Raw genomic sequence first — 20,357 nt, 5'->3', positions numbered from 1 at the left:
CAGAGTTGTCAACTTATTTCCAGTGCTCCAAGTCAATCGCGCAACATAATTTTTTAGTCTATGTTTTTTCTTACTGAAAATTGAATTTTTTATTTGAAACCATTTTTATGATTCAAAATTTCGCATCAAGACAATTTCAAATTCAAAATTTTGAATTTTAACGATATACCTTTAAAAATTCGTAGTAGTCATCTTATAATGGCCCAAATTAATAGATCAATTTCTATGCCAATGTCAAAGCAAAGACAACCAATTTATGAATATAAAATCATAAAAATAAAATAACCTCTTAAATTGATCTGCATGTTATTGTCGTTCTGCTGAAAGGGCACAATAATTTTTCAAGAATGAGGCGAATCGATGGAAATTTCGGACCTAGAGATGTTGAAGAGGATAAAAAGCGAAGTCGCGATGCAGTTCTTGGAACTTTCCTCATATTTGGAATGATGATAGCCGCTATTAAAATAGGTAAGGAAATTATATTTTCTATATAATTATCCTCTTTGAGCTCATCTATTTTTTTTTCAGTCCCTTACGTTTTGAGAGTCGACTAGTGAGCTTTATTAATTTTCGAAGAGCATCTTGTCAACCAAAGACTATTGGAAAAATGTACTGGGGATGGTACTAAACCTCATTGTGATAAAAATTTTGTATGTTTTACATTACTTGTTAGGAAATATTTATCATAATGTTTTAGTGGAATGCAATAAATTAATCTAATATTGCTGTAAAGTTTTCCTATTTAGGTCATGGGCTTTTAATCTACTGAAATATCTGGGAATATAATTCCACATTATATAATTTACCATTATCACACGTATACTATAACCTTTTGTAATAATCTTACAAAGATTCAATTTTCCAATTGAGGATAGCTTTAAAATGAAACTTGTATTTCAATCAATAAAATTTTATTATTGAAGAAACAAATCGAAATAATCATTGTAAAAATAATGAATACAAATCACATACTCCTTAAAATATAATCATTGATGTTGGAAACCTTACAATTGCATCTTAATTTTCAAGGAACCATGCTATTCAGGAAGTGCAATGAATATGTTATTCTGAACAATATGAGGTTTTTCAATTGAATGAAGTATGGTATTTCATTATAAGTAATGCAAATTTAAAAAATCTTAATGATATTCTTTATTTCTAACAAAAAAAAAGGTACCAAATACTAAAAAATTGTAATCTCTACTACAGTATCTACTGTGATTTTATCACATTATGTGGACGGAATAATTATTTGCTATTCGGAAAAATTTAAGAATTAAATACGAGATCCAATTTATTCAAGATTTAAATATACACTGGGGTCTTCAATTTTCACAATTCTCTTAGGATCCACTTTTTCCGAGCACATAGGACAAGAACTTTCTTCTTTTTGAAGAATACTGGAAAATAGATGATATATATTATTAAGTGAGAGCTATTCATTTCGAATATTGATTTTTTCAATCAAAACAAAAACATACTCAAGAAACTCCACTCTTATTGCTGGAAAATCACACTCTGGACAAGCGGTAAGGTCATTTTTTACAATATGTCGACCCTTGAAAAAAAATGATAATAGTTATTTATTTTGGTGGATATTTGTAAACTTACTGTCACAATACAGAAAGGTATATTCAATTTACAGTTACTGCAAAATATATCTGTTTCAGGTAGCATTGAACCACAGTATGGGCAGGGAGTAAGTGCCTCTAAAGGATCTCCTAAAGGCTCACCGTTTTTACCATTTTTTGGAGCTTTTCTCACCACACCTTCAATTTTTTTTGCATATTTAGAATCTATACTTTTTCTGTATTCTGGATTCATCAACATAGTAGCATATTTGAATGCTGCATGCCTCAATCCAGCTCTATGGCACTCGATAACAGTTGAAGTTAAGATAGGAACAATATCTATAAAAAAAAAGTTAATTTTGTACTTTTGGAAAATGCTAATAAAATTCAACTCTACATACGTGAGGGGAATTTGGAAATGTGATTAGCAACCCTTATCAACATCCTAGCACCTTTCAGGTGGTCACCCTTCTTAACATGTAGCCTCACCAATATATAACTATGTAATAGCAATAGATTGAAGAACATATCTTGTGGTATTTTTATGTTATTATTCTTCAATTCTTGACACATTCCAAAAAGAACATCATGAGCATTTCTGTAGTTTCCATTAATTTGTTCTTCATTTGCAATTATAATAGCAGATTTGGCTGCCTCCTTATATTGTTTCTTAGCCATATATAGTCTGAATAAATATTTTGGATCTTTAGGTAAACCATCTGTTTCACCCAGGAGATAATCTATGAGTTTATTAGATAATTGTTCATTTTTGGATGATGCTACAACATCAATAGCAGTGCTAATTGCAGCATTTTCCTTAGAGTTAGATTTTGCAGCCGAAATAAGATACTTGAGAGCCTGCCAAAAGTTGATGAGTTAAGGCTCGTCCACACAATGCTGCTGTTTACCAATTGCAAGGTCAGTTGGCCAAGTCGATATGATATAGACGCGATCATTGATCACTCAAGTGTCTCCTTCAACTAAAGTAGAAGAGGACAAGGAGTGGAGACATGCTAACCAATGGCCGCAAGCGGTTTCAGTGAATATTTGGTAACTAATCTTTAATGAAAAAGATGAATGCCAACACTGGCTTTGCCAATTGATATACACAGCATAGTGTGGACGCGTCTTTACATGCAAGAAAATATTTCAATTTCTTTTTCTACATTCATGCAAAAAGCAAAACTTTATTGAACTATATTTAGTGGAAAAAGAAGTTCTTTATTGCACTAGTGCAATAAAGTTTTTATTGCACTCATCTGTCATTCTACTTCAACGTGCTGTCATCATGACAAACAAATATTTCAGCCTGAAGGAAATAACGATGTACAGTTACCAAGTACTAGTACGTTTACCGCAGTAACAAATAAAGAAGTGGATTTAAAAAGTACTTCACTACGAAATATTCATATTGAAAATTGCACCAATTGTTCATTCACTTTCAACATTGAGGGTAAAAATAATGTTTGAGTTAAATTGTTCGTAACGTATTAGTTCCTGTTTCAATGCAAATCGATATTAATAATAAAGTATTCAAGTTGCGCTTTTCATTTTCCTACACCTAGTGCCGCACCTCAATAAATCATTTTTTGCTTTTTGCATGAACATAGAAAAAATGTATGCAACTCGTGCAAAAATTGTTTATTGCACTTGTTGCATAAATAACTATTTCAAAATTGATCATGAAACTATAATTTCATTCAAAATAAGTTACCTTGTTATATTCTTTCGCATAATACCAGTATGTGCCAGAAAGTAGAAGATTTTTTTCATTCTCAAAATACAAAGCTATGCTTGCGAAGTCTTGAGGTTTCAACTCATCAGGTGAAAAGGTATTCAATAGAATTTCTCCATATAATTCCATTTTACCATGCTTTCTTGCTAACTCAAATGCTTCATCATTACATTTTGAAATTACTAGGAATCTTATAGCAGAATTATAGTCGTTGAGCCCCTGAAAAAATCTAAAGGAAATTGAAAGTATCCCATGAAAAGTTAGATGAATATGATAGATGATATATTTTAATTTGTTTTGAGTTGTACTCACTTAGCTACAAGTTTTGCCCCTTCTACACTCTTTGTTTCTTGCACTAATTCAACTGCATCTTCAGGACTGTTCAAATACTCCAATTTTAATCTTATAACAGAATCTATATCCTTAGCACTATGATAAGCAATGGCAGCCTCTTCATAATGCCCCTCCTTTTCTTTTGCTTTGGCATATTCAAGATGTATCTTTCCAGAGCTGATTTTAGGTAGAAGTTCTCCAACTTTGGACCAATTTTTTAATTTAATATAGTTTGTCGCTGCTTTTTCATAGTTCTCGCATTTCTCATAAAGAAGTGCAGCCTCAGATAACTGCTTCTTCCTATCCATAATATCTGCACATTCCTTTTGTAAGGTTTTAGCATCTAATTCAAAGGCAATACTGAGTCCATGTCTCAGATTGTTACAGTGTAAAGAACAACGAGCAATGCCTGCTTTACAGAGATAGGTGTGTTCTTCACTCAAATTTTCTTGAAGGCCTTTTTCATAGTGTAGAAGTGCTTCAGCATAATTTCCTCTGGAAAATACAAAATAAACTCCTTATTAGGCCGTACATAGAGTAGAAGTGCAAATTAAGCAATTTACAAACTATAATTTAATTTTTTTTTATTTTTGAGATTGAAGTTAAAACACTTCCAATATTCCTAGTAGTCAAAATATTCACACTTTCAGGGAATTGTGCCATATAATGTAATATTCAATGGCGTTTGCATGATCAAAAACATAAAACATACATGAATTCCAACTGTTGTGCATATTCTCTAGATATTAATGAAATTTGTTCAGGTGCCATTTTTTTGGCTAAATCCAGAGCTTGTTCCCATTGCAGTAAATCTCTTCTCATTTCCAAGGCAGAATGAGGATTGGATGAAAGTAAAAACCATGATTGTGCCCTATCAAATTCTCCAAGCATAAGTGATATATACCCACATAGAAGTTTAATATCTTCTATTTCAGAAAGGCTCTTTAAAGAACGCACCATTGAAATGTTCTCTAGTTTTTTGTAAACTCTTATGGCTACAAAAGAAAATTCATTCATTAATCCTGGTATTCAATGTAAGATTAAGAAATAACAACTAACCTAATTCAATTTCTAAATGTTTCAAACATTCTTCACCAAGTTTTTTCCATGATTCTTTAGATTTCATCAACTCACAACTGCTATAAGCTTCAGAGAACCTAAAAATTAAATTGATAATAAGAGAAAAAGGCAGAAAGAGCTGTTACCTATTCAGAGCCAATTGTTTTTGAAAATATGTTTCTAAATTCTTCACATTCTTTTCATTGTTTGGGATATCATGTGTGCTCAGTTGCAACTGGGTCAACTGGCCACCTGTTGTAGCTGCTAAAATCTCTCCTGATGTCATCAGAAGTGGAAATTGCTTGCTCATGAGAGCTGTTTGACCTACCATTCTTACTGAAGTATCTGAAAATTACAATCATGATATTTTAAATACCTTGTTTTTTATGAGGCTGAAGAGATTTAAAAAAAAACATAAATATAATAATAAAAATAAATAAATAATACAAAATAGACAAATTCTATTAATGAAACTATCATGCAATTTTACAAAGTAATTGACAAAAAAGGGATAAAATCGATTATCAACAAAGGCTATTTGCAGAATTCCATTAAAAATAACCCAGACTTCAAATTTCTGAACAAAGAATGTATGACCAAATACCAAGTGACACTAAGAAATAAACTTGAATATAAAACTTTCAGAACATAGCTACTAAGCATATTCAAATTAAAAGAGGAATTTTTCAAGGAGATTCTTCGAGTCCTTTGGTTCTGCTTGGTGCTAAATTTTATCTCAATACAATTGAACGCTTCTGAAAAAGATATTGATATTAAAACCAATAGGAACTCTAGTTATACGACAAAGAATTCGAGATGAACCAATCGCCCTTGCAAACAGACAGAAGATAGATAAAAGCAATGGAATAAGACAACCTTTTCAAATACATATCTAGGAATAAAAGAAAACCGACGAATCAACAATAAGAGATACAGGAAGATGTAACATTAGAGTTCATTAGGAGAATCAGAAAACTCCTGAAAAGAAATAGCTGAAACATAATCATCAACAATTATGCATGTTCAATCCTAATGTACTTTTTGGGTATAGTATATAAAATGAGAACTTTGATGACAAAATCATGAACTTGCATATGGACAAATAGGAACCTACAAAGACCAATAAAATACATCAGGGAACAGAACAAATTTTATGCAATTCCGACATTGCAGCGTCGAACTATAGTGTACAAGTAAAGAACGGATACCATCCTAAGAAAACAAATGTTAAACTATACTAGGATCTTAAGGTTCTCACTCATCGACGTAACAATTCCAAACAGCATACGGCAAAATATAGGGATCTCAAGTTTCAGATAAAGTGCCAATGGAGAAGTTTCAATCAGAACTATCTACACAACTCAGAAAAATAACAAAAAACTAGGACTTAGCGAGTAGATGAAGACATTTCTGGGACGCGACAGACAGACCCAAGAACTGGTGGGATTACAAGGACCAAGGGGCGACGAAGATTGGAGATGACCAAGCTCAATCCTTCTGGAATTTTGAATACCCATAATAATGATAATATTTATTTTTCTAATCAACTTGTACAAGTTCCAAGCTTCTGACATAGGCCTAGGATAGAAAAAATTGAAATACAGTTGTTCTTCCCAAAGGGAAAAAAATTGATACAAAATTTGATTAAATTCATAACATTGAAAACATCAAGATATGATGTTCTCGGATACTCGCTCGAAATATTTCAAGAATACTCACCATCAACTGAATTTTTGACATAAACATAGGTAAATATTTCGTTTTCATTGAAAACAATAAACATATCTCTATCTGATAAATTACTATCCCAGGTAACACCAGTAATTTTTTTTGGTATATCAGGTACAAAGGTGACGTTATTGAATACCTTGAAATAAATGAATTCAATAACCCGATTTTTTTTTTATATGAAGTACTAACTGCATTATAGAGATATCCTTGCGATTTCACATCAAACAGCAAAGCTCTTGTTCCAGATACATCAACAAAAATATCTGTAAGACTAATTGAATGCTTGTATTCGTGAGAAATACTCCATTCTTCTAGACAGAAATACACAACATCTCCTGAATCAGTCCCATAAATAAAAAAGTCTGCAGTAATAGCAAAACAAGTAATGTTATCCTCTGATTTACTAGGAAAAATAATAGATTCCCTTTCTTCTTGACTGGGATCAGGTTGTTCAATCTATAATAGAAACAAAATTTGAAAACCATAACTTCGTATTGTTATAAATTCTCTCACCATATGTAGCTGAATTTTTCCTTCATAAAAGACAGCAGCATAATCAGAATTCATTTTAATTGCAGTAATACCACCCAGATATTGTCTATCTTTCAATAAAAATGGAGAATCTTCAATCCCGGGTTGAGGTTTCGTTAAATCATAAAACCATACTCTATTGTTCATTCCTACTGCTAAATGGTATGTCCCTACCCCAATAAAGCTAGGTTCAATGTCCAATGCAATAGGGATTGGTATGAGTTTGACCTTTAAAAATTCTTTTAAAATTACAATAATAAAATGAAAAAAGCACTAACATGAAGTCAGGAGCTTTTGCGCGCTTGTTCAAATTAGAATTCAGGAAATTTCGCAAGAATGCTATAGTTATTTGATTCAGTCTTCTGAACGCAAATCTGAATTCAAAAATTCCTGGTCTGTGACAAGCCATGAAAACCTAAATTCTGCATTCAAATTTGTCTATTTTGAATTAAATCGATGTTTTTATTGAAATTTACATTTTTTTCAAATAAATGCTTCCTCTTCTTGCTATGAACTCGACACTCCACAAAAATTCAGTTCTTCTTGTATTTTCTTGCATCTTGGCATTTCTTTGACCCTCCCTGCAAATAACCGTAAAAAATTCGAAAAAAATCAGGTTCTCCGAAGGATATTCCATAGTTCGGAGGGTTATCAGATTATATACACATAAAGTTTCAGTGAAATCTGAAGGATATATTGTGAAAAATCGAAATTTTCAACAAATTTTTTTTTTCAGTTTATTAAGATTTTTGCAATCGATTTCCAAATTTCAGATCAATCGGATGAAAATTTTTGTCAATTATTGAGAAAATAAAATTTCATTTAGGTATGACTCCAGAAACATATAAAGAATTTTGCCCATTAACGAAGTCAAGCAAAATATTCGGACTCTAAACTTACCCTAAAAATTTCAAGTCTCTAGCATATTCGGTTCAAGTGTTTTTGTGTACACTACAGCCGTATGGACATGAAGAATCAAATTTTACCACAAATTTTTCATCAATGAGTCGAATCCAATTGTTTGAGATTGAGACCATTCCCGGGTCAAAATTATAAAATTACAGACATTTGTTTGAAATGATAGTTTGTTGTTCTCCTGGAACAAGCGCGCAAAAATATAATATGGATATTAGATACAGATTGAGAACGAAGTTTCAATCCTTTCAAATTTTTTCAATGTTAATCACAAAAATTCACAGGAATACTATAAGAGAAATAATATAACTTATTTCTTTATGAAATAAAATAATTTCCATAAAGATTTCAATATTAACAACAATCGTTTCACCAACACATTGTTGTTCAACATTAAAATATTTTGTTTTATTTTATTTGATAATGAATTTTCATCGAGTAAGGTCCAAATCCTTTGAATATTTCTTTCTTTGTAGTCATTTATAAATAAAAACATGTGACAATCTAATTTTCTTAATTACCTTAGTAGGGTCATAGTTGTAAAGGCTAACTTCAGTCAAACTCGATAATATTGCTATTCTGGGTAAGCATACAGATGTCAACAAACGCATGTGGGAGACATATACATTTAGAGAACCTGCTTTAGTACACACTGCTAATAACTGGCCATCACTGCTCCATGATATTCTTTCCAAACCAGACTCATTACTTAAATTCAACACACTTGATGTTTCATGTAAGTTTGTTATATCATGGATTTTCACACTGAAATAGGTACATGGAATTAATAGTTTTGGTCTGAGTATATCTGGAACATTTAATTCGTATTTGAAAATGTATTTTCTTAAAAGATATCAATTACTCAACAATTTCCAATCTACTGTTCAATGGTTGCTTCAATCCACTAAAGATCATTTTAATAATATCCAAATCAAATGACAGTTATTCTATTTTCACTTTTCATAATTTAATATAACAATTGTTTCGCTACACTGTAGCTTCTTCAGATATTTAACATTTTCTAATAACTACCTTGTAGCGCAAAAATTGTTAATTAAAATATTAAAAGTAATTTCCATCAATAGTAACCAAGTTTTCAATTTGTGGTATTTATCAAAATTTTCAAATTCTGAACAAAAAATTTCTGATCATTCAATTCATCACAATATTACTAAAAACATATAAAAACAAGACGACACCTTGAGAAGAAGAATAGATTCTTAGAAAAATTTTAATTTTTATTGCCATTGGTTTTGAAGTTATAATACAAACTTGTGTTTTTTAAATGTAAACCATAACAATTTCTATAACGAATAAAATCACTTAATTTTTCCCTTTTCAAAAATATACATGATATATACATTTTTATCAAACTATAAAAATCGTCAAAACTTTCAGTTTCACACTGCAAGTCAACCATGTGCTAATATATGATAATAATCTGTGAACTTCAGATAAATAATATATTCGGTTGCAACCAAGGTTTCCGGATTTAACACTGTTCGATTTTTTCAACATTTTCAAATTGAAACATGTTCCTTAAATGTGACCAAAGGAAAAAATCTCACGATGTAAAATATGGAGAACTTGGTGGCCACCGAATACTTTAATTATCTGAAGTGCAGAGATTATTACAGATAGGCACTAGGTTAATTCGCCGTGTGAAACTGAAACTTGTGATGATTTTTATAGTTCGATAAGAAATTTATATATCATGTTATATATTTTTGAAAAAGGGAAAAATTAAGCAATTTTATTTGTTACAGAAATTGTTATGGTTAACATTTAAAAAAACTCAAGTTTGTATTATAACTTTAAAGCTAATGGCAATAAAAAATGAACTATCACACCCATGGATTCTACTAAAAAAAATTCCTCTAGGATTTTTTTGTTTCATGTTAATAGCATCAATAATAAAGAAGTTACGAGAACTTTTCATTTCACGCCATTTCCCAATTTTCTCTTATAATGTAATAATGTTTATTTCATGAGTAATCAATATCCAAAACAAAATACACTCACTTTATAATGAAACAAAACATTGAAAACAGTTGCATTTATGAGGTTGAGAGAGAGAGAGAGAAATTAAATTTATTGATAAATCAAATGGCTATCGACCACAGTCTTCCAGCCAGTTGCATACATTTTATATTACATATTATTAATAAGTATTAAAAAAAAAATAAAAATAAACATCATCCTAGTGATTCCAAGTGTTCGAAAAGTGGCAAAGCTGGTAACTTTGCCTTTGGTGTAGTTGTTCTACTGTAATGTTGTATCAATGGCTCCATCATGTTGATATTATTTTGGTTATTGATGAATTTTTTACTTAGTTTTTGCATTCTTTCCAGTATTGGTTCTATTCCCGTTGTCTGATATAAAAGCTGATTGGATGGATTGTGCAGGGGGTTGTTGGGATGTCTCATTTTTGTAATATTACGTAAGCAAGTTCTTTCCGCTACCTCAATTGCATTCAGAGCTGTTTTTGTCGAATTTGAGAAGATTATATGACCATAGTCCAATAAAGGTCTGCATATCATTTTATATATGGTACTAGCTGTTTTAATACTGATTCCTTTGTTTTTATATGTAAGAGATCTAAAATGCCCAGCTCGTGTTATGGCTTTTTTCTTTTGAAGTTTTAAGTGTGCTTTGAAGTTCAACTTGTTATCAATCTTTATGCCTAGGTATTTGCATGAATCTGTTGGAGTTATTGTGTTAATTCCGAGTTTTATATTAGGAGAGTTGGCATTGATTTTATGGTTAAAAATGACGAGTTTTGATTTCCTTGGGTTAGGTTGTATTCTCCAACGTCTCATCCATGCCACTGTTATATCCGCCAACTTCTGTAGATTTATGAGGTTGTGGTTCTCACGAAATTAATTCTCTCAAAAAATCGAGCCCGAAAAAGTGCCTTGTCCTCTCACTAGACAACGAATTTGGGACACTCGATACATATCACTCTTGGAAGTGATTATGTTGACTGAAAGTGATTGATGTTTTTACTGGTTTGGCCTGGGACGTATTGAGTTATACAATATCTATACAAAGGTGTCTATCGACCAAGTTAAATTGTTTAACAATTGTATGGAAAACTTGAGGCCTTTTGTTGTCCTATATGAATGTGAGACTTAACAATAAATGGATTTATTATTATTATTATAACTTACCTGTTGTCCCCGCAGGAAGCTGCTTTTCCTACTGTTTCACAAACAGCTATATCGGTCAATGCATTTTTATGATTTTTAATTTGAAATAATTCTTGTCCGACCTCTTTTATGTGAGTAGATATGGCAATGAAATATCCAGCACTGAAACCAATGAGGATATAACCATCCCCATACCACCGATATGCAATAATATTGCCATAATGCTGTTGGAAAGCTAACTCTATTGGATTTTCTGGATCCAAAAGATTGAACAGGTATAGGGTTTTTCTTCCAACCAGAATGCTTATCTATAAAAAGTTAAATGTCTTAATTTACTTTTGATCAGCATGCATTTATTTTATTCAAGTTATGTGCCTTTTGCTTGACCTATCGGAGAATACTCTAATACCTTTCATGAGCAAGTGATAATACTTAACCTAATACGCCGGAAACTTTGGGGGGATGCAGTTTTTCCATCTCCCCATTAGTTAGTTCCTCCACCTCCCCATAGGTAGATTCATATTATCATGCACGTGGCCGTCACCAAACAGATAGCAACCGAAAAATATCATTTAATAAATTTCAAATGAGGTGTAGTAAAAAAAAAATCTATTATTTTTGCACGAAAAACATTTTAACTATGATAATCAATCATGGAATGATCTGATTTAGTGAATATCGTTTAACGTCTATATGTTAATAAATGAAATTAATTTCACGGCATTCACACAATTTTTCAATTCTGAAAATTTCTTGAGGAGGTACTTTTTTCAGAATTGACAAAAAAAAGATCTGAATTAGATTAAATATGTGCCGTTTTGTTCGGTGCAGTGTAAGTCCTTATATGAACAATCAATCATCAAGGCAGTTGGCAACTTCGTCAAATCCAACAAAGGTCCCTGAACACAGAAGGAAAGCTAAGAAATAACTTTCTTCTCTTTTCATTACAACTGGGGGAGAAGTAAGAGCCACAATAAGAACCATAATATCAGGATGGCTCAAAGAACCTTTGGAATATCTAGGCATCAAAATGGATCCCGGTTCTATACCTTAAGCGGTAGCTTCATTCGACTTTCAAAATAACCTTCCATTAGATTTTATATTAGTAAGTAGGCTGAAGGACCTTAGGTCGATGGCCATTTGTTTGTTTATGAACAATAAAGTACTGTAACTACTACTACTACTACTATTAGTAAGAGGTAATTGTCGATGTTAAGGGAATTTCTTTCGGCATTGAAAGGCCAAAAATACTTATGAAACCGAAGATGTACCTTTAGTTCAGTATGATGTTTTATATTGTATAACACAATTTCTTAATTCTGTTTGTGATACTATGTATGTAGGATCCAGTTATTATTCCCTGTAACGAATTGAGATGGTCAACCGGATGCTTGGAGACCTATTAGTTTCTTTTAGTGTCGAGGGCATGACAGTTTCAATCGATTTACAGGGAACGAATGGTTATTGTACATAATGCACAAAGGATGTGTAATTCTTCGGGGTGTCGAAGAATGTGTCATGTCGGTTGTAAAACTTAAGAGATTTACTGGGGTTGGGAAAGTTCTAGAACAAGACGGTTGTACCAGATGTGTTACATCTTTTTCTCAGGTTCTAGTCCTTCTAGAATATTCGATTTCCAGGAATCCGCGAAGATCTTTGGGGGCGGTACGGCAAAAGCTCTTATTGGACTAGGAGATGGTACTTTCCCCTAAGAGTGTGGCCAAAACGAAAAGAAGGGAGGTCGATGTTCGAGACGGGGTAGTTCCAATCGGGAGAGACACAGTTAAGATTAAACCGAAGACGGGTACAGACGGTACAGTTCAACTTAAGCCGAAGACGAGTCAAGTTCGGTCGGTCAACTTAAGACGTACGACGTAAAGACGGTTCGCGGACTAGATTAAGACGAGTCGCGAACAAATCAAAGACGAGACGACCGAAAACTTGAAGTACGACGAAGACGTGATAAACGAAGACGTTTCGAGTAATCAACAAACGAGTTAAAGACGAAATTCAGTACCGTGAGAAACTTGTTAATTAAGACGTAATTAGGATCTTCTCAATACTGAGTTTGTACTGTATAATTGTGGCTTTGTAAATAGATGTAAATAATTCAAAAGAGTTTAATTATTACAAATCCAACAAAGTCACGGAGAAAAAGACGAAAGGCCAGGTAATCGAATCATACCTCTAGACAATCGATTAACCAAGTCTACATGTATTTGAAATAACACAAAGTAGCTTTTTGTTTATATAAGTAAAGTATTTTTATATTTGAAAGGATGTCCCATAAAAAGTGTGATTTCTTTGCATTTTCGTACAAATTTCTGTGATTGTTCCTTAAAAGTTTTTCTTTTTTCATAAGGTAATGTCGTTCATAATACTAAGTTTTATTTTCGATTTATATTTATCTAGGTTAGATAGATTTTGATTCATTATACAAGGAATTTTCATTCTTTATAATATAATCCTTATAGTCATAGTACACTGGATACAAACAGATAACACTTCTCCGATAGATCGATCTGAAGGCACAGAACTGTTTTTCACTCCTAAACAGCAAGAAAACTGATATGTCAAATAATATTATATTTTATACCTATACTAGAGTTTCCTAGAATATATGGTGAATTACATTTTCCATTGATGGTTTTTTTAATGTTTTCACTAATATAAAAAACTTACGGTATTTTCACCTGTTCCAGTTCGGTCATCAACTTTCATTTCAGAGAAGACTATAGCAGATGGCTCAGCCCTTAAAGTAATAACCCTTAATGTATCCCCCTCAATATTACTTATGGATATTGTTTTATCTTCTGAACCAAGTGCAAGTAAATTGTCACTATTCCATGCTCCACAAGTTATCTTTTTTGTGTGTTTTCCAATTACAGGTATTCTTCTAGAAAAATAAATTCCTTTTTTGAATATTACATTAATGAGAATGTAATAGGTACATACTTTGAAGAATTATGATCGTAAATAGAAACATTTCCTTTAGCAGTACCTATTGCTAAAATAGGTAAATCTTTTGCCCAAAGTAAACATGTTAAAGTATCTCTAAATCCTACATCTATAGTGTGTTTTTTCTGAGTATTAGCATCCCATATGATAACTTGAGGAGTTTGTGAAATGATAGCAAGCAAATCTCCATCTGTATCCCATTCAAATCCTGAACATAAACTAGAAGAATAAGTTATAATTTATTAGGAAATAGATGATTTGTATAGCACAACATACCCGGGTAAACGTATTCTATCTTTGATTTGGCCATAACGATCGAACAGATTTACCATGTAATCCATACCAGTTGTGGCTAAATAATTTCCAGATCCTTTTTGCCATGCTACATAAATATCACCGGTTCCATGAGGTTGCTCCAAGCGAAAGAGCAGCTGAAATTAATAATGGATAAACTCAAAATCATTAAGGAGTCATAATTATTTTTTTTTTCAGAAAAAGAAAATCAAATTACAACAATTTTATTACCTTTTCCATACTTCTTAAAAAAAATCAATTTTTATCTTCAATACAAACATTGCAACTTAATAAACAATTCAAAGTTGAAATGTAAACAAACACAAATGTCATAAGCTGTCAAGTTATCTGTTTCTCTGGTTAAGTTATTTGGGCCAGTGTTACCAATGCTACTTCACTGAAAAATCGGAATTTTAAGTCAAAAAATCCGCACCATCCGAAAAAAATCCGCTAGTTCATAGAACCATATACTATATAAAAAAAATCAAAAAATTGGATTTTTTTCATCCGTTCAAGTTGAAGAAAACATGTGACTGGCACTTTCTGGTTTACAACGAATATGCCCAATATTAATATTACATGTATAACGAGCATTCATTTAAATTCAAGAGTGCTGTAGAGAAATTATAAATTGTAGATATTACAAGTAGCGCTTAGCTTGTACCATATTTATCCAGATTTGAAGTATGTAAACAAATGTGAGTGATATCTAATTACTTAGAAATAGGGATAAACCCTTCCCATGAATCAACTCTGGTTACGCCACTGCTGATGATTCCATCAGTGATCTCCTCAGAAAGAGGGCGCCCTTTCAAAATTTGCGTAAGAACGCCTCGCCAAAATCTAATGAGAAAATCGCCTGTACAGTTCTACACTTGAAGACAATAAGAGGAAAAAAAAATTGAGAAAGGTATGTACTGATATGTAGTCAGTATGGTGCCAGGAGTTTTTGAGCGTTCTTTCATTCATGCGCTTATTGGAAAGCACAGAGCTGTTGTAGTAAATTATGATTGTCAGTTTTTTATATGGATAAAATGATTTGGACAAGATGCATTATGGTGTGAGAGGGGCCCCCCGCTCCTTGTTTGAATTCTATATTACAAATCGTGGTGAACATGTGTGGAGCGTCTCTGGTGAAATAAGGAGTGCCTCAGGGCTCCATACTTGTCCCACTGTCATTCATATTAATGATATACCATCAAATCTAGACTGCAGATGACACTATCACAGACTACAAGTCTTAGACACTACCTCAGTCTCAGCAGTCAAGCATTCCGATAATGGCGAACTACAGCAAAAACAGGATATCATCAAGGAGGGTGCAGTTTCTTGGTTTGGTTCTAATAACTTGCGCCTGAATGAAAACTGTCGTATTCTCTTCCCACTTTACCCCACCTATGATGATGGTTATTACGATAGATAATCATCTTACATGGAGAAACCACTTGTATTGGAGTAAAATCCAAATTACATTCAATTATATTCGCCATAAGACGCTTAAAGCAAATAGTTGGTTAAGAAACAGCAATACATATCTACTATGCACTGTTTCATTCTAAGATGACATATGGTATAGACTGTATAGAGGTGTGGGGCACTTCTTTTCATATGAATGAGATTTTGCCGGCTCAAAAAGAAGCAATTAGAGCATTAGAGGGAATGAGTCCAATTACTCATTGCAAACCATTATTTATGAAGACCAATATTCTAACTGTTGTTGCCGAACATATAATAAGATTGATACTGGACGTATCCAAAATATGAAGAGAGAGAATTGTGATAATTATGATACACACAGCAAGAGTTTCGGTTCCTTTTTCTAGACTCAATACTGGTATGAAGAAGTATTAAAGACTGAAACTCTTTTCTGGCTCAGTATTCACCTTATAGTTTAGCAGAGTTCTATGGGATGATTTTATTTTTGATATTTTCTTATGAATGTATCAATTACCTTTTCTTTTGTGTCTTAACTGTTATAATAAAGTTTTATTCTATTCTAAAAAGCAGGACATCATCACAAAACATTTGTTTGGAGTCAACTCGAACAAAGTAGACTCTAATTACTTTGGCAATGATGAAGAATCTGGGCATGAAAATTGATAATATTGCATATAAATAAAACACCTCTTATAGTTATAATACATAAAGAAATTAAGAAATATATTGTACAAATTACATACATATACTGTTCAAAGACAATATGAATATGCAGAAATTGAATATCATTTAGCTTATAAGAAATTTCTTCCCGTACAGCTGAGCCTTTTTTTCAAAAGCAAGAGATTTGATGGGAGTATCTTCTTCATAAAAAGGATTCATTGAATACTTGATATATGTCTCGTAAATTTCTGAGAAGAAGTTTTTAATACCATCGTCATTTCGTATGTCATGAACAATCACAAAACGTATGAGGCTAGCAGTTACAAATGCAGAAACAAACCATTGATTGAATTTGTCTACAGACTTCAAGTTCATATTATGAGTTTTCCACTTATGTTCATCAATTAAGTCGAGTGCTGAATGTGCAATGAATTGATTCAGATGCCTGTGATCTTCTTTCTGCAAAACTTGAATAAAAACATATATTTATCATGAGATGGATCATTACCTTTGAATCTTTGCTACTTGTAAATTCCATTTCGAATAAAGGAGTATCTTTGTGACCAACTATAACAAAATAGTAACTGCTGCTCATTTTTTTTGAAATAGGAAAATTATTTGTTTATTGATGAATATTAGATCCAGATAAGAGTCATAAAGATAAGTTCATAAAAATTTAGGAAATGTCATTAAAATTAGGACACAAAATCACAGACTCAGGATTGCCATGTTGCTTCATCGAAAATACCCCAGATGATGCCGAAAATTCCCCCATAAGCATGATATTTTTCGAGAAATCATCCCAAATTTCATATATTAATGTTGTTATAATATATTTATATCATTGAATTGTAAGTAGTAAGTTGCTATAAGCCGGTTTTTACAGAAATAAAAAAATTTCAATTTGCAAAGGTCATTTCAAACGAATAAACAAAGAATGGAGGTATTTACAGTTCTATGATTTGAAACCTACATTCATAGAAATCAATAGTTGAATCCTCTATGGCTATGGTGAAATTCTATGCTCTATTCTCATTTCTCTTGTAACCTCTAAATGAAAAGTGTTCGACAACGAGATTTTTTGTTAAAAAAGTAATTTAACATACAAAATGTTTAAAAGAAGTGCTCGTTTGAGGCGAGAATATTTATATAGAAAGTCAGTGGAAGAAAAACAACGTGCTATACAAAAGAAAAAAGACCTAGTGAAGAATAGTATTGCGAATAATTCTACCATTCATGGTGACCTGCAAAGTAAGGCATTGTATTATTCAAGAAAAACCGAGTACGATGATGCAGGACCTGAAAGACTCTTGCAGATAGGTGGTGAAAGTGGAGGTGCACTTTCTAATTCCCAAGATGATGAATATAGATATGCTGGTATAGAAAACCCTAAAATAATGCTCACAACTTCAAGAGATCCAAGTGCTAAATTGAAACAGTTCGCAAAAGAACTCAGATTGATATTTCCCAATACTCAAAGGATGAATAGGGGAAACTATGAAATGAAACAATTACTGGATGCTTGCAGAGCGAATGATGTAACTGATTTTATTATTGTACATGAACATAGAGGAGTACCAGACACTCTCATTATTTGTCATTTACCTTATGGACCAACTGCTTACTTCACTCTTTCCGATGTTGTAATGAGACATGAAGTTCCTGATATAGGCACCATGTCTGAACAGTACCCTCATCTGATTTTCCACAATTTCCAAACTGAGCTAGCTCAACGAGTCAAGAATATTTTGAAATATCTATTTCCTGTACCGAAGGAAGATTCTAAAAGAGTGATAAGTTTTTCAAATCATGATGACTACATTGTCTTCCGACATCACACATACAAAAAAGTGAAAAAAGAGGTGAGATATTATAGATAAGTTATACTTGAACTCTATTTATTCCATTGCTGTTTTTAAAATTGAAATTAATTCTAATCAACCAAATTAAAGAATCTTCTTTGTAAGAGAAAAATAATATTTTGTTCTAGTTCAACACTGGATTATTCATTATCATAACCTCAATGACTTTCAACATTTCGCCAATGAAATTTTCTTGACCTGTGTATACAGTGCTGCTTTCTCGAAAAGTAAAATTGACTCATGAAGAACGAGCACACTGAAGGTTGTGACGCCAAGTTAGAATCAAATTTTTAACATTAAACTCGCCTTGAAGTTATCACACTAGATAATGAATATTTCGATTTTATTAAAACTAAAATATTTCATTTTTCGTAACAATTAATTATCTTTATTCAATCTGTTTCTGAGAATTCTATAATTGATTTATTGCAGGTTGATCTCACCGAAGTTGGTCCTAGATTCCAACTACGCCTCTACGAAATTAGACGTGGCACTTTGGATCAATCAGACGCAGCAGAAGTGGAGTGGGCACTAAGACCTTACATGAACACCGCCAATAAAAGGAGATTTCTCAGTGAAGAAGACGGGTGGAAACAAGATACAACATAATTTATATTAAATTGTTAGAATTAATTTAAAACACCTAGTATCAACCAATCTTTACAGATTGGTGAATACAATGTGTTTTTCCAAGATCTCCCAAGATAGTATTAATTAATCTCTACAGATTGGTGAATACAATGCGTTTCCTGTTAATATTTTGTAAATTAAATTATAACATGTAAATAAAATATATTTTCATTCAAAATAGATACAATCATTGACAGTGATTTTTCTACTACCCAAAATTAGTTTGAAACCAAATAATATTGGAGTCAGGAAGTTTTGAAAGCTAAACATGCATACGTCAATTGCGCCCTTGGAGACCACAGTACTGTATATATGTGTCTGTATTCTCCAAGGACGCAATGGGCATATGCATGAAAGAGTACTTAATCCAATCACTGATCAAGAGATCAATGGCTAAAGCTAGGGAAGGCTTTCTTGTTGAACTATACAGTAACGGTAATGTGAAAAGTAAAGCATATCTTTAATCGAATAAACATATGTATGCTTCAAAAAATCAGCATATAAAAATACAATCAATATTGCATTGTTGCCATCAGCAGAACAACAAGATTTATTTTGGACCTATCGCCAAGTTCAGCAGTGTTATGGGAATGATGAAAATGTGTTGAGAGATGGAAAAGAAATTAGTTCATTCCAGTCACAATACTCTAGCCCCAGGCTTTTGAAACATTGTTAAAACTAATTTCTTGAAAGTGTTAAAAATGCAGAGAAGCTGGGTTAAAGTGCTCTTTTATACAGGGTGTTTCAAATTAAGTCGGCACCATTGCTAACTCCGTTATTATTGATGCTACGATGTCGGTTAAATGGGCAAACTAGTAGCATTTTTAGTGGTCTTCTCGATGCCGAAAACAAACAAAAAGTTGACAGTTTCATAAAATGATTTTTTTCAATGGAACACCCTATATTTTTTCATGCATTCCGATTCGTAATAACATTCTCAATGTGTAATCCTAGTCCGGAACTATTGTTCAGATTCGTTTTCTCGAGTGAGGGTGTGTCCGTCGGGTTCCTTATTGTGAGTCAATTCTTATTTGGAACCACCAGGCCAAGCTCCTTATCTCAAGAAGAGGGGTCGTACTCCAATTGGGAATATCAGACTGCATCTCACACGCCACGCCATTTTACATCCTTCTCACGCTTATCTGAACACAACCGATTTGATCATTGCTTTTTTCGCCTACTTTCATACACGCCACCTGAAGCTCTCATTCTAACATAACCTTCAAGAAGGTCCTACAAAATGAGACCTATTCTGTAACTCGAATAGAAACCAACGAATTGGATCATAATATGAGAAATCGGAATGTTATTCTGTATCCCATATTCTTCTTCTATCGCCAAATGTAATTCGTAATTGATATCTATACCATAGTAATTCTACTTGAGCTACTGAATACCAATTCAAAACGATTCCGGTGTATTTTTATTCAATCTTCACCATCTCTGTTAGATTTGAAGTTACAAAATAGGGCTGTATATCTTGCTTTCC

General features: G+C 32.4%; 3 protein-coding genes and 1 long non-coding RNA gene across 4 annotated transcripts; 2 read left to right on the top strand and 2 right to left on the bottom strand.

Moving 5' to 3' along the window:
- The first annotated feature begins 117 nt into the window (after nucleotides 1-117).
- Nucleotides 118-724, top strand: LOC123684711. The gene is made up of 2 exons (XR_006748171.1): nucleotides 118-468; nucleotides 529-724. It is a non-coding gene; the product is annotated as an uncharacterized LOC123684711 (long non-coding RNA).
- A 170-nt stretch (nucleotides 725-894) lies between these two features.
- LOC123684706 (WD repeat-containing protein 19) lies at nucleotides 895-14,659 on the bottom strand. The gene is made up of 18 exons (XM_045624078.1): nucleotides 14,508-14,659; nucleotides 14,259-14,413; nucleotides 13,980-14,201; nucleotides 13,707-13,920; nucleotides 11,046-11,332; nucleotides 8,397-8,640; nucleotides 6,943-7,188; nucleotides 6,619-6,885; nucleotides 6,418-6,565; nucleotides 4,845-5,043; nucleotides 4,699-4,796; nucleotides 4,352-4,634; nucleotides 3,619-4,134; nucleotides 3,286-3,535; nucleotides 1,973-2,429; nucleotides 1,612-1,910; nucleotides 1,482-1,558; nucleotides 895-1,400 (listed from the first exon to the last, which is right to left on the bottom strand). Exons 1-18 carry the CDS (start codon nucleotides 14,514-14,516, stop codon nucleotides 1,295-1,297), a joined length of 4,077 nt encoding a protein of 1,358 aa, XP_045480034.1. The 5' UTR covers nucleotides 14,517-14,659; the 3' UTR covers nucleotides 895-1,294.
- Nucleotides 14,660-16,409: 1,750 nt separating this feature from the next.
- On the bottom strand, nucleotides 16,410-17,082 carry LOC123684710 (probable trafficking protein particle complex subunit 2). Its single transcript, XM_045624081.1, has 2 exons — nucleotides 16,885-17,082; nucleotides 16,410-16,835 (listed from the first exon to the last, which is right to left on the bottom strand). Exons 1-2 carry the CDS (start codon nucleotides 16,969-16,971, stop codon nucleotides 16,503-16,505), a joined length of 420 nt encoding a protein of 139 aa, XP_045480037.1. The 5' UTR covers nucleotides 16,972-17,082; the 3' UTR covers nucleotides 16,410-16,502.
- A 317-nt stretch (nucleotides 17,083-17,399) lies between these two features.
- Nucleotides 17,400-19,064, top strand: LOC123684707 (U3 small nucleolar ribonucleoprotein protein IMP4). Its single transcript, XM_045624079.1, has 2 exons — nucleotides 17,400-18,238; nucleotides 18,671-19,064. The coding sequence occupies exons 1-2, from the start codon at nucleotides 17,486-17,488 to the stop codon at nucleotides 18,845-18,847; spliced, it is 930 nt and encodes a 309-aa protein (XP_045480035.1). The 5' UTR covers nucleotides 17,400-17,485; the 3' UTR covers nucleotides 18,848-19,064.
- Nucleotides 19,065-20,357: the final 1,293 nt, after the last annotated feature.

This window comes from Harmonia axyridis, chromosome 7 (assembly GCF_914767665.1).
Source record: "Harmonia axyridis chromosome 7, icHarAxyr1.1, whole genome shotgun sequence".
Taxonomy (NCBI): domain Eukaryota; kingdom Metazoa; phylum Arthropoda; class Insecta; order Coleoptera; family Coccinellidae; genus Harmonia; species Harmonia axyridis.
This window is presented reverse-complemented; position numbering and strand designations above follow the sequence as displayed.